Source organism: Heterodontus francisci, chromosome 19 (genome assembly GCF_036365525.1).
Source record: "Heterodontus francisci isolate sHetFra1 chromosome 19, sHetFra1.hap1, whole genome shotgun sequence".
In the NCBI taxonomy this organism is placed as follows: Eukaryota; Metazoa; Chordata; class Chondrichthyes; order Heterodontiformes; family Heterodontidae; genus Heterodontus; species Heterodontus francisci.
Window position 1 is genome coordinate 2,779,873 of NC_090389.1, and position 14,041 is coordinate 2,793,913.

At 42.0% G+C, this 14,041-nt stretch overlaps 1 protein-coding gene across 3 annotated transcripts in view; it reads right to left on the minus strand.

Moving 5' to 3' along the window:
• LOC137379933 (FYVE, RhoGEF and PH domain-containing protein 5-like) overlaps nt 1-14,041 on the minus strand; it is a 512,321-nt gene that overhangs the window by 386,929 nt on the left and 111,351 nt on the right. For 2 of the 3 annotated variants that reach the window (XM_068051314.1, XM_068051315.1), the window contains exons 3-6: nt 10,812-10,926; nt 7,697-7,755; nt 7,560-7,590; nt 6,962-7,113 (exon numbers count right to left, since the gene is read on the minus strand). In XM_068051314.1, the coding sequence (XP_067907415.1) occupies nt 6,962-7,113; nt 7,560-7,590; nt 7,697-7,755; nt 10,812-10,926 (357 nt within the window). The remainder of the gene's footprint in view (nt 1-6,961; nt 7,114-7,559; nt 7,591-7,696; nt 7,756-10,811; nt 10,927-14,041) is intronic. The other variant, XM_068051316.1, reaches the window with a different exon arrangement.

Sequence of the window (14,041 nt, forward strand, 5' to 3'; positions counted from 1 at the left end):
ACCCTCACCCCTGCCCCCACCCAGAACCACGACAGGGTTCCCCTTGACCTCACATTCCACCCCATCAGCCTCCCTATCCAAAGGATCATCCTCCGCCATTTCCGCCACCACCAGTGTGATGCCACTACCAAACGCATCTTCCCCTCCCTTCCCCTGTCAGCATTCCGAAGGGATCGTTCCCTCCGAGACACCGTGGTCCATTCCTCCATTACCCCGACCACCTCATCCCCTTCCCGTGGCACCTTCCCCTGCAATCGCAGGTGGTGTAATACCTGCTCATTTACCTCCTCTCTCCTCACTATCCCAGGCCCCAAACACTCCTTTCAGGTGAAGCAGCGATTTACTTGTACTTCTTTCAATGTAGTGTACTGTATTCGCTGCTCACAATGTGGTCTCCTCTACATTGGGGAGACCAAACGCAGACTGGGTGACCGCTTTGTGGAACATCTCCGCTCAGTCCGCAAGCAGTAACCCCAGCTTCCAGTTGCTTGCCATTTCAACACTCCCTCCTGCTCTCATGCTCACATCTCTGTCCTGGGATTGCTGCAGTGTTCCAGTGAACATCAACGCAAGCTCGAGGAACAGCATCTCATTTACTGATTCGGCACATTACAGCCTGCCGGACTGAACATTGAGTTCAATAATTTCAGAGCCTGACGGGCTCCATTTTACTTTTATTTTTAGTTATTTTTTTCTTGTTCCCTTTTTTAAATACATTTTGTGTTTATTTTATTTCATCTTAGTTTGTTCAGTTTGCTTACCCACTTTTTTTTCATGTTTGTACTTGGTGCTGTTCAAATTTTAGTTCGTTAACACCCTATCTGTACTAATGCTATTTCTTTCAACACACCATTAACATATTGCTTGCCTTTGCTCCACGACCTTCTGGTCAGCTATTCTGTGACCTTGTCTTATATACACCTTTGTTATCTCTTGCCCCACCTCTGCTTTACTAGCTTATAACCTTTTCCATTTCTAATATTTGCCAGTTCTGATGAAGGGTCACTTACCTGAAACATTAACTCTGCTTCTCTCTCCACAGATGCTGCCTGACCTGCTGAGTATTTCAGGCATTTCTTGTTTTTATTTCAGATTTCCAGCATCTGCAGTATTTTGCTTTTACCTCTAATTCCCATACCAGTTCTTGTAGAACTATTTAGTAGGGTGTTGGTAGACTGTGTGGGACCTTTACCGAAAAACAAAAGCGGGACACCAATATATACTCACTATCATGAATATGGCTACTTGGTTCCCAGAGGCCATTCCCTTGAGAACAATTTCTGCTAAGGTACAGAAGTTAACCTAGTTCTTCACTAGATATGGATTACCGATTGAGGTTCAGTTAGATCAAGGTTTCAATTTTATGTCTAATATTTTTCAGAAGGTATGGCTAATTTAGGTAAAACACAGTTACAGTATTCAGCATTCCACCCACAGACACAGGGAGCTTTAGAAAGGTACCATCAGACCCTCAAACAATGATCAGGGAATACGGTCATGAATATCCCCATGAGTGGGATAAAGGGCTAGAATTTCTTTCGTTTGTCACTAGGGATTTACCTAATGAGTCTACTGGTTTTAGTCCTTTTGAATTAGTTTACGGACATGAGATAAGAGGTCCTTTAAAACTAATTAAAGGTTTTTAGAAAGAGGAATGAATCTTCTGGACTCGATTATGTATCGGTGTTCCAGGAACGGCTCATGAGAGCTTGCAAAGTGGCTCAGGAGCACCTTAAAGCTTCCCAAACAACTATGAAAAAATGGGCAGATAAGCATGCTAAGACCGGAACATTTCAACTAGGGGATGAAGAGTTGGTATTACTACCTTTACAGGGTGAACCGTTGAAACCACAGTTGAGTGGTCTGTATAAAGTGGTCAAGAGAATTAGTAAGGTAAATTATTTGATTGACACCCCGGAATGCCGGAAGATTAATTGTCTATGTCACATCAATATTTGAAAACAATATTATCGCCGGGAGCAGGATAAGCGAGCATGGGTATGTCAGGTAGTAGGGACAGTGAAGGATGAAAGGGATCGTGAAGATGAGGCAGAAGGAACCTAGACAATTCTCAAACTGAACTTCCTACTATATGGTTAGCTAATACTGAATTGCTAGGGAGACTATGCTTTCATTTTTAGATGCAAACCAACGAGAAGACCTAATAAGATTACTCACAGAACTTAAAAGAGTCTGTAGAGATAAGCCAGAATGTACAACCTTAGCCTCACATGATGTGGATGAAGGGGAATGCATTCCTATAAAACAGCATCCTTACCCCTTAATTCCAGAGGAACAGGCCCAGGTCAAATCAAAAATCCAGTACATGCAGAAAACCACCTAATAGAACCCAGTCAAAGCAGCTGGAGTTCACCAATAGTGTTATTGTCTAAACCTGATGGCTCAACTAGACTTTGCATTGACTACAGAAAAGTTAATGCAGTAACAAAGGCAGACTCCTACCCAATCCCTCCCTTGGAAGACTGTATTGACAGAGTGGCCAGTCACACATTTCTTACAAAAAATAGATTTGTTAAAGGGATACTGGCAAGTTCCTTTAACACCCCAAACTAAAGAAATATCAGCTTTTGTCACACTGGATGTTTTTTTTCCAGTGCCAAGTGATACATTGTACTGAAACACATTTAAAAATGGCGTTTCATTTCTCCGAGGTGGAGGTGTTAAGGGTGCTTCCATTTTTTGTTAAGTTTTGAGAATTTGTGTATTAAAGCTGAAATGGGTTCCATGGATGCTGGAACTTCAGGTGCTTTTGTCACACTGAATGTTTTTTTTTTCCAGTGCCAATTGATACTATACAGCCCCAGAAACTTTTCCCAGTCTCGTGAACCCAGTGATAGCCAGTGTTCCTAACTGTATAGTTTATCTTGTTGATGAGCTGGTCTATAGTGACACATGGAACAATTAGGGGGCTCTGGTTGGAAGGCTGCAATCGGCTAATTTGGTGATAGATTTGTGGAAAAAATTAAAAACCAGAATGCCAAGTTATTCCGATGGAGTTTACTATTACAGCCCTATCACTTAAAGATTATCCACATTGCAGGCAAAAATAATGTTATTGCAGATGCTTTATCGCAAATTTAACTTTGTTTGAGTTATATGAGTGTGGAAATGGCACAAAGCAAAATTGTATTAACTACAGGTAAAGAGTGAATGGGGATGAGTGTGAAAAAATGTGTTTTAAAATGTTTTTAATTTTTTTTATACATTGTACTGAAACACATTTAAAAATGGCGTTTCATTTCTCCAAGGTGGAGGTGTTAAGAGTGCTTCTATTTTTTGTTAAGTTTTGAGAATTTGTGTTTTAAAGCTGAAATGGGTTCCATGGATGCTGGAACTTCAGGTGTTTTTTTTTTTAAAAAGGAAGTCACCAGAAGATTTGGACTGAGTTTAAACTGTAATCAGTTACTGAAAGGCACCCGTTTTCAAATAACCCAGCAGGGGTTGTCTTTGACTTCGGGAGATGTTTACAAAGCAGTGATTAGCCAATATTAATGGTTGTCAGGAGGCTTGTTTTCTGAATTGTTTTAGTTTCATTTTGAACTGTTACAACAGTCAGTTGATTTTTGGCCTGATAGAAGACAAAGACATCTCTCTCTCTTGAAAAGAAACTCTGTGGGCTGAATTTTACCAGCCCCTCGATGTCAGGGGTTGTGGTGGGGGAGCCCATAAAATTCTGCCGGGGAGCCACACCTCAACCCCCGAAGCAAAGAAGGCCCCGCCGCATTTACCGGCGACGGCAAGGCCTTGGTGCAGCCACCCCCGCACCAACCAAGCAGCGGGCCTTCATTTACATATTTAAATTAATGAAAACAAAATGCTAATTAACTTACATGGTACCAGCGGCCATCCCACACCAATTTTACGACCGCCAGCCGCAACTCGTGCGTCTTTGGAACTCCATTTGGACCTCTGCCGGGAGAGGTCCACCTCGACCCTGATGCTCAAAAGGCCTCGCCGTATTTAACGACAGCAGCACGGCCTTGGTGGGGAGGGGGGAGGACTGAAATTATCAGGATGGGATGGGGGAAGTGGGAATAAACAATTCTTATTGGCTGTGTGGATGCTGGGAAGGGGTTGAAAGGCAAATGTGGAGACTTTGGGGGGAAAGTTTAGGTTGGGACGGAACAAAATTTAATTCATATCAGCCAATAAAAAAATCATTGTGGGGGTTGAGAAAGGGCCTACAGATTTTTTTTTTAAATAAATGAACAGTGTTAAACCTTTAAAAATTCAAATCTATGCTAAGGGTTCTAAGCCCTTTAAAAATTGCGCCAGGCCTACGTGGTGGCGCCAAACGTCATTGCCGGGGACGGAGAAGCCACCCCCTCGACATCATCGGGGGTGGCCATTCCGCCCCCTCCATTTAAATGAGGCACCGTGCAAAAATCACGGAGGCTCAGTGGCGGCGCTTCTGCGTCTGAAGGCCGCTGAGTTCAAAGCAGGCCGCCGCGATGTGCGGAGCATCAATAAAATTCAGCCCTATATTTCCAATATGGAAGTTTCCTATTTCCTCCTGTACTCGAAGAAACCCTGCATGTTAAAGGAACTTTGCATATCGAATGTGTGGGAACCAAAACCTTGTTGCTGCATTCCTGCTAGAAGGCCTATTTGGAGCATCTTGTAGCTGAAACCCTTGGAAAGCCTACCCAAGCTGATCTTCAACATCACCTGAAAGCACTATTCTAGGAAGATCCCAGTGACAGCCATCGACACATCTGGGACACCAAAGCAAAACAAAGGACTTCTTTCCATACCTTCTTTTCAGCCTAAGTGAGTTTTTAAAAATTCCTTCTATTGCTTTGTAACAGCTGTAAACAAAAACCCTTTTATTTTTTCCTAGTTAACGTGTGTGTGTGTGTGTGTGAGGGCTAGGATAAATAAGGGGCTTTAATATTTCAATTTGTGTGTATGTTTTACTCCGTTATTGGTTAAAATTGGTTTATAAAAAACTGATAATGTTGTGGTTTATTAATGAAACCTGGTTGGTGTGCTTTATTCTGGGGGAAAAAAGAATATATGATTGACTGTTTCGGTAAGTTGGAAAATTTAAATATATCTTGTGACCTGTGGAGAAGTGGCACTGAATTAACAGTGCACTCCTCCCGCCTGGGTCATAACACTTTACACCCTTTTTGAACAAGGGTGTAACGTTTGCAATTCACCAGTCCTCCGGCACCACCTCCAAGTCCAAAGAAGACTGAAAAATTATGGTCAGTGCCTCCACGATTTTCACCCTCACTTCCCTCAGTATCCATCGATGCATCTCATCTGGTCCTGGTATCTTATCCACTTTAAGTACAGACAGCCTACCTAATACGTCCTCCTTATCAATTTTAAACCCTTCTAGTGTCTGTATTACCTCGTCTATCACCATTGCCTGGGTTGCATCTTCTCCCTTGGTAAAGACAGATGCAAAGTATTCATTTAATACCTCAGCTATGCCCTCTGCCTCCATGTGTAGATCCCCTTTTATGGTCCCTAATTGGCCCAAGACCTCTTTTTACCACCCTTATACTATTTATATGCCTATAGAAAACTTTGGGATTCTCTTTAATGTTAGCTACCAGTCTCTTTTCATGTTCTCTCTTTGCTTTTTCACTTCCCCTCTGGACTTTCTATATTCAGCCTGGTTCTCACTAGTATTTTCTGCCTGGCACCTGTCATAATTTATGTTGGTTTTGGCTTGAGTGTTAAAATAAAATTTACGAAGGTGAAATCTTGTCTGTTTGATTTTTGTTTCCTAAATTGGGGTCAGTCAGTGGATTTGATCCATTTGGTTTGTTGGTGATCTCCACGGGGATCATAACAGTGTCGAGAGATTTACTCTGCATCTAACCCATGCTGTAACTGCCCTGGGCGTGTCTGATGGGACAGTGTAGAGGGAGTGTAACTCTGTATCTAACCTGTCCTGTACCTGACCTGGGTAAATGGAGGGTTTTTGCTGTATATGGACAAAATGTATTTTACCCATTTATAAATCATTTGTGAGGGCACTTCTGTAATGTTGCTCCCTAACTTTACAGACACCTGTAAAATTAGCAAGGATTAAGAGGACAAGGTAGAATGCAGGAGTCAGGAGTTAAATTATACAGAAGTTCTTAAACCTGAACCCAGTTTAGGAATGATATAAGGGGTTCTATGTCCAGATCTAAGGGGCAGAGATTGTGCAGGGGTAACTGAGAGTATTTGACCTCAAAATTGAGCCACTCCCTCACTCTCATCCTCCCACTCCCTCACCATGGCACGCCTCCATTCCCTCATTTCCTCACTCCCCCATTCCAGTGTCAGACTGCATTCTGCGCTCATGTCTTGCAGTGGGTTTGAACTATGACCTCTGATACATGGACAGGAGGCAAGCCTCTCTTTTAGTGTTGAAGCTGAAGATCTATCTTCCAACATCTATTTTGCTAATGTGATTTACTGCTGAAAGGATGAAACTGACTTAAGGTTGTAAACTTTACACATTCCCTACTTTTGTTATTTCTACAGAGCTGAAAGTGCATTTGCTATCTGTAATTCTTCTTAATGTGCAGAGTGCAATCTCCAGATTGTACAGGATGTGATGTGAAAACTGAAAGATTATCTGGAGCCAGCCGAAAGCAGTCATATAAAGGAGGCCTGAGCCTGAATGAGTGGCGAGGTTCATGTAGCAGAGGGAGGGGCTCTGATGGGAGAATATATGTACCAGAATGAAGGGCTTTAAGCAACAGTATAGGCTGCTCTGGTCCCTGGAATTGATCCTGCTACCTGAAACCCATTGGGTGAAGATATTTATAATGTCTGGTAGACAGTTCTCCTTAAAAGGCAAGATCTGTGTTTAAAACAGACCCAACAGATTGTTCCCGAAGGTTTCCATTGTCTGTCACAAGCCCAAGTTTACAGCCAGATATTGACTGGCTTCCACTTGGGATTGAGAATGTACACAGGATTACTGAGGTACCATTCTGTGATGGTCTGCTCCAGGTCTCTCAATATTTCCTGGTGGAGCTCGTACAGTTCAGAGACATCGCACAGGATGCGAGTCACTCCTTCTTGGTCCAGCACAGGGCAAGCTTCGTCATCAACAGCCCACGTGGCTGCTTGTCTGAAGTTCTGTTGGAAGAAAATAGCCCAAATCTTAATATTTAAACACAGCACAGGCTATACTATAACCAACAGAGACATATACAGAGTGAGAGTGAGACTGAAGTGAAAGAGTGATGAGAGATGATTAATATCAAATTGAGAGTGAGAGAAGCTGTTAGGAGAAATGTCCTCTTTATAATAGAGTGATACACAAGCTCATTGGTAGGAGAAGAGAGTCAGAAAGCTCTGGTGTGCCGAGTCAGGGTGGTCCCTTCATCAGAAGATGCTGTTCCTGCAATTCATTCCCATTCATTTCTCTACAGAAACAGGCTTATTGTGTTTGTTGAGCTGCCTCGACCTGTAATAATCAGCAGCAAGACACTGAACTATGCACATTTCACATTTTTACAACACACATACCCAGAAACAAGACACAGTGAAGGAAAACTGAGAAAAAACAAACTGCTACTCACTGTGTGTAGGACCTTCAGGACATTGACGTACCTGTGGGAGTCAGACGGAAAGCAGCAGACTGATACAAACTTGTAACAAAACATACTGTCAGAAGCAACAAGTCAAAAAGGCATTTTAGATAAAGGGTTGCACTTACGCTCTCTCTGAAGTTGTCATTACTTTAGCGATGTGATATGCTTCAAGCTCTATGTCATTCTACAAGAAAGTAAATAAACAGTTAGTTCTAGCCGTACACTTCAATCCCCAAACTGTCAACATTACACTTCACTCCTAAATCTGTCAATATTATGTTATGAAAGTGCCGGTTTTTAAAAATATTTTTTGAGGACTCAAAGAACAAAGAACAGTACAGCACAGGAACAGGCCATTCGGCCCTCCAAGCCTGCGCCGATCTTGATGCCTGCCTAAACTAACACCTTCTGCACATCCGGGGCCCATATCCCTCTATTCCCTTCCTATTCATATATTTGTCAAGATGTCTCTTAAACGTGACTATCGTATCTGCTTCCACCACCTCCCCTGGCAGCAAGTTCCAGGCACTCACCACCCTCTGTGTAAAAAACTTGCCTCGCACGTCCCCTCTAAACATTGCCCCTTGCACCTTAAACCTATGTCCCCTGGTAACTGACTCTTCCACCCTGGGAAAAAGCTTCTGACTATCCACTCTGTCCATGCCGCTCATAACTTTGTAAACCTCTATCATGTCGCCCCTCCACCTCCGTCGTTCCAGTGAAAACAATCAGAGTTTTTCCAACCTCTTCTCATAGCTAATGCCCTCCAGACCAGGCAACATCCTGGTAAACCTCCTCTGTACCCTCTCCAAAGCCTCCACGTCCTTCTGGTAGTGTGGCGACCAGAATTGCACACAATATTCTAAGACTCATGCCTGAAGATTGTTTGGATGGATTCAATTTGGAGATGGAGAGATGGATTCATTTGGGACTGAAGTGATTCCATCGATGCTGGACTTGTTTTTTTTTAAAAACACGGTCACTGGAAGGCCTTGAGCTTTCTCTTTAAAACCAACATTTGCTGGATGTCACGCGTCTTCAGCTAAATAAAATAGTTGGTGACTAGGGGAGTTGTTTACAGAAAAGTGACATGTCAAGATTTATGGTGATCAAGAGTTGTTTTTATTTTGAATACTGTTTTGAGTCAGTTAGGTTTGTAGTCTGCTGAAACACCCAGCTCACCTTTTCTCCACCTCTCTGAGAAACCCTGAAAAATCCAATGTGTGATAGCTGAAACCCCTGATGCCACATAACTCCTGGAAAGCCTGGCAGATTAATTCTCGACGCCGCCTGAAAAGAACTGTTCCAGAAAGATCCCTGTGATAGCCACCTATGCGTATTTGGGATGCCAAAATCAAGAGACAACTGATATCATTCCATATCTTCTCCTTTTCCTTCAAAGAGTAACAAGAATTTGGCCAAAGTAATCTTTGGGGTTTTTTTTGTAAAAAGATCTCTGTAGAGAAAACTTTTTTAAACTGGTGTGTGAGTGTGTGTGCGTGTGCACATGCGTGTGTGTCTAATTTTAAAAAAGAAACTTTCATATTTCAATCTTTTTTTTTTATTCGATCATGGGATGTGGGTGTTGCTGGCTCAGCCAGCACTTATTGCCCACCCTAATGCCCTTGAGAAGGTGGTGGTGAGCTGCCTTCTTGAACTGCTGAAGTCCATGTGGGGTAGGTACACTCACAGTGCTGTTAGGAAAAGAGTTCCAGGATTTTGACCCAGTGGCAGTGAAGAACCAGTGATATAGTTCCAAGTCAGGATGGTGTATGGCTTGGAGGAGAACTTGCAAGTGCATATTGCAAGCGGCAGCGAGGCCTCGGTGCGGCACCCCCCGCCGTTTGGTGGCGGGGCCTTCATTTAAGTATTAAAATCAATTAAAATAAATTCAGATGAACTTACCTGGTACCGGCGGCTGTCCCACATTTTACGGCCACCGGCCACAACTCACGCGCCTTCGGATCTCAATACGGAGTTCCAAGGCGAGGCACTGGTGGGGAGGGGAGGAGGAGTGAAAATTCCAGGGCCGGAAGGGTGGGGGAGTGGTGAAAATTGCTCCGATTGGTTGTGGGTTGGTGGGAAGGAATTTAGGGTCAAAAGGAATAAAGTTCGGGCGGGGGAAGCTTGTGAGTGAAAACTCATTTTTTTGGGGGGATAAGACAAAAAAAATCATCCGATTGTTCATTTTGGGGGTGGGAGAGGGGATTGGAAATGTCAATAAAATGTTATTCAATTTTTGCACATCCCTGTCCCTTTAAACATTTAAATGGGACTGAAGGGCTTGAAGCCATGTAAAAATGGTACCGGGGCCTGTGTGGTGGCACTGGATGCCGTTGCTGGGAACGCAGCAGCTGCCCCCTCTACGTCATTGGTGGTGGCCGTTCCGCCCCCTCCATTTAAGTGAGCCCCCGTGTGAAATATCGTGGGGGCTCAGCGGCAGCGCTTCCGTGTCGGAAGGCCGGAGTGCGGCACGCTAACAAAATTCAGCCTACTTGTCGCAGCCTAGCAATTAGAGTACCTACCCATTATCCTGACTGTCTCCTTCCACTCAGCCAACTTCCTAACCAGGTCAATAATTTGCCTCGAATTCAATGAACTTCAATTTCAGTTAACAGTCTCTTAGGAGGGATTTTATCAAATGCCATTTTAAATTCCATTTAAATAACATCCATAGACATTCCCCTGTTACTTCTTCAAAATTTCAGTCAGGTTTGTCAAGTGTGATCTACCTCTTATAAATTCACACTGGCTCCCTATGATCAGCTGAAAATTTTCAAGGCGTTCTTGTCACTCTGCCCTTAATTACAAACTCTAGTAATTTCCCAACAATGAACGTTAAACTAACGGGTCTATAATTCCCCGGTTTACCTCTATCACATTTCTTAAATAACACAGTGATGTGCAACTTTCCAATCTAAAGGAATGATTCCTGAAATTGAGAGAACTTTGGAAGATTATGGTTAGGGCATCAGCAAAGTTCGAAGCTACTTCCTATAAAACCCTGGGATGAAAACCATCTGGTCCTGGGGATTGGTCACTCTTTACTGCCATTATTTTCTTCATTACTGTTATTTTACTTACATTAATTTTACTGAGTCCCCAACCCTGATTCATTGTTAGTTTCCTTGGGACGTACAGCATGCTATACCTTTCCTCTGCTGTAAATACTAACAATCAGAGACAGTAATACATGATAGGCCTGCTGAATCAGGTCCCAGCCAATAACAAGAGATGTACCTGTGCGGCCAGGTCTCTGTCGATGTCCTCAGACTCCGAACTGTTGACAAGCTCCTCACTGGACACAACCTCCTCTCCACTGGGCGAACACGACGTCAGAGTCTCACTGTCAACACTGTAACAATAAGCACTGCTTTTAATCTTTACATACTTTAACCCAACCTGCAGTATGCAGCTTCTGAAACACACAGGCCCTGTGCTGACTCAAGTGTCTCCAACTTGAGAGTGGGATATACAAGATAGAAGGGATAGATATACAACATTTGGAGTGGAGCAGGATGTATGACAGAGGGGGCTTGGACAATAGCAAGGTGGCTGAATATACAATCAGTAGGCAAGATATACAGCGGCAGGGAGGCTGGATATACAAGGATGAGGTGGGTGTTGGATATACAGTAGAGAAAGATTTATAATAAGTGTGTGATTATAATCTATGACTAATTACTAATAATCAACAATCATTATGCAAGTTGCAGTGCGAACAATACTAAATCTATTAATAGAACAATATTGAATCTAAATGAGGCATTAATCACAAATTCAAACAAGGGTTGAATACCAAATCTAAACTATGGATCAATGTCCAATATAAACTAAATATTATCAAATCTAAAGTAGGGATGAATATCCAAATCTAAACCAGGGATACAAAAACACAAGTAGGAGCAGAAGTAGACCATATGGCCTGTCGAGCCTGCTGCCCCATTCAATACAATCATGGCTGATCTTGGGCTTCAATTCCACTTTCCCACCCGCTCCCCATATCCCTTGATTTCCTGAAAGATCAAAAATCTATCTATCCCAGCCTTAAATGTATTCAACAATGGAGCATCCACAACCCTCTGGGGTGGAGAATGCTAATGATTCTCAACCCTTTGAGTTAGTAATTTCTCCTCATTTCAGTCCTAAATGATTGGCCCCTTATCCTGAGACTGTGCCCCTGAGATTTAGATTCCCCAACCAGGGGAAACAACTTCTCAGTGTCTACCCTGTCAAGCCTGTTCAGAATCTTGTATGTTTCAATGAGATTGCCTCTCATTCTTCTGAACTCCAGAGAATATAGGTCCAATTTACTCAGCCTCTCATTTTAGGACAACCCACTCATCCCAAGGACCAATTTAGTGAATCTTAGCTGAACTGCCTCCAATGCAAGTATATCCTTTCTTAAATATGAAGACTAAAACCGCACACAGTATTCCAGGTGTGGTCTCACCAAAGCTCTGTACAATTGTAGCAAAACTTCCTTATTCCTGTTCTTTAACCCCCTAGCAATAAAGGCCAACATGACATTTGTCTTCCTAATTGCTTACTGTACCTGCATGTTAACTTTCTGCATTCCTTGTACAAGCATATCCAAGTCTCTTTGAACATCAACATTTACAAGTTTCACATCTTTTAAAACCAATTCTGCTTTTCTATTCTTGCAACCAAAGTGAATAACTTCACACTCCCCTACATTATACTCCATCTGTAATCTTGTTCCCCGCTCAGTTAACCTGTCTATATCTCTTTGCAGCCTCTCTGTGTCCACCCCACAGCTTCCCTTTCCACCTACCTTTGTATCATTAGCAAACTGAGATACATTACTCTCTGTCTCTTCATCTAAGTCATTAATATAGATTGTAAATAGCTGAGGCCTCAGCACTGATTCTTGTGGCACTCCACTATTCACTGTATGGCAACTTGAAAATGTCCCATTTATGCCTACTCTTTGCTAATCAATCCTCTATACATGCAAATATATTACTCCCAACTCCCTGAATCCTGATCTTGCCTATTAATCTTTTGTGTGGAACCTTATTGAATGCCTTTTGGAAATCCAGGTATACTACATCTACTGGTTCCCCTTTATCTACCCTACTAGTTATATCCTCAAAAAAAACTCAAATAAATTTGTCAAACAGGATTTCCCTTTAGTAAAACCATATTGACTTGTTCTAATCATACAAGTGCATTGTTAAAACTTCCTTAATAATAGATCCCATCATTTTCCCAACAACTGATGTTAGATTAACTGGTCTGTAGTTCAGTTTTCTCTCTTCCTCCTTTCATGAAAAGCAGTGTAACATTTGCAACTTCCAATCTGGTGGGATTGTTCCTGAACCTAAGGAATTTTGGAAAATCATAGCTAATGCATCTGCAGCTATCTCGTTCAGAACTCTAGGGTGTAGGCCACCTGGTCCCAGGGATTTGTCAGATTTTAGTCCCTTAAGTTTCTCCAATACTTTTTCCTCTGCTGATAGTAATTTCCTTAATTTCCTCACTCTTTTTAGCCTCTAGGTTATTGTCTATTTCTTGTGTCTTCTACTGTGAAAACAGACTCAAAATATTGGTTCAACACTTCTGTCATTTTCTCATTCCCCATGATAATTTCTCCTGTCTCTGCTTCTAAGGGACCAATGTTTAGCTACTCTCTTCCTTTTTATATACCTATCAAAGCTCTGTTTTGATATTGCTGGCTACTTTACTCTCATTCTATTTTTTTCCTTTTTATCAACTTTTGGTGGCCCTTTGCTGGCTTCCAAAACACTCCCAATCTTCAGATTTTCTACTCTTCTTTGCAACATTGTAAGCCTCTTCTGTTAATCAAATACTATCTTTAACTTCCTGAGTGAGCCATGGATGGGTCTTTCCTGCTGAGGTTTTATTTTTCAATAGAATGCATTTTTGTTGAACATTTTGAATTATTTCTTTAATGATTTCCCACTGTTCATTTACTGCCATAACTTTTAGTCTATTTACCCAATTTACTTAGCAAGTTCTCCTCTCAGAACTACATAATTGGCTTTGTTTAAGTTTAAGATTTCTGTTTGTGATTGCAGTATGTCATTTTGAAACTTAACATGGAATTCAATAGTATTTTGATAGATCACTATTTTCCAGTGGATCTTTTACTATGATATTACTAATTAACCCTGCTTCATTACAAAATACTAGATCTAAGATAGCTTATACCCTAGTCGGTTCCATAACATATTACTCCAAGAAACTGTCCCGAGCTCATCTTCTAGACCACTCTTGCCAATTTCATTGTCCCAGCCTATATGAAGATGAAAGTCCCCACAACTATTACATTGCCTTTGTTACAAGCTCCAATAATTTCTTGTTTAGTTCTCTGTCCAACAGTATAAATACTGTTAGGGGGCTTATAAATTACTTCCACCAGTGTTTTCTGATTCTTACTACTCCTAATTTCCACCCATACTGATTCTACTTCATGATCTTCAGAC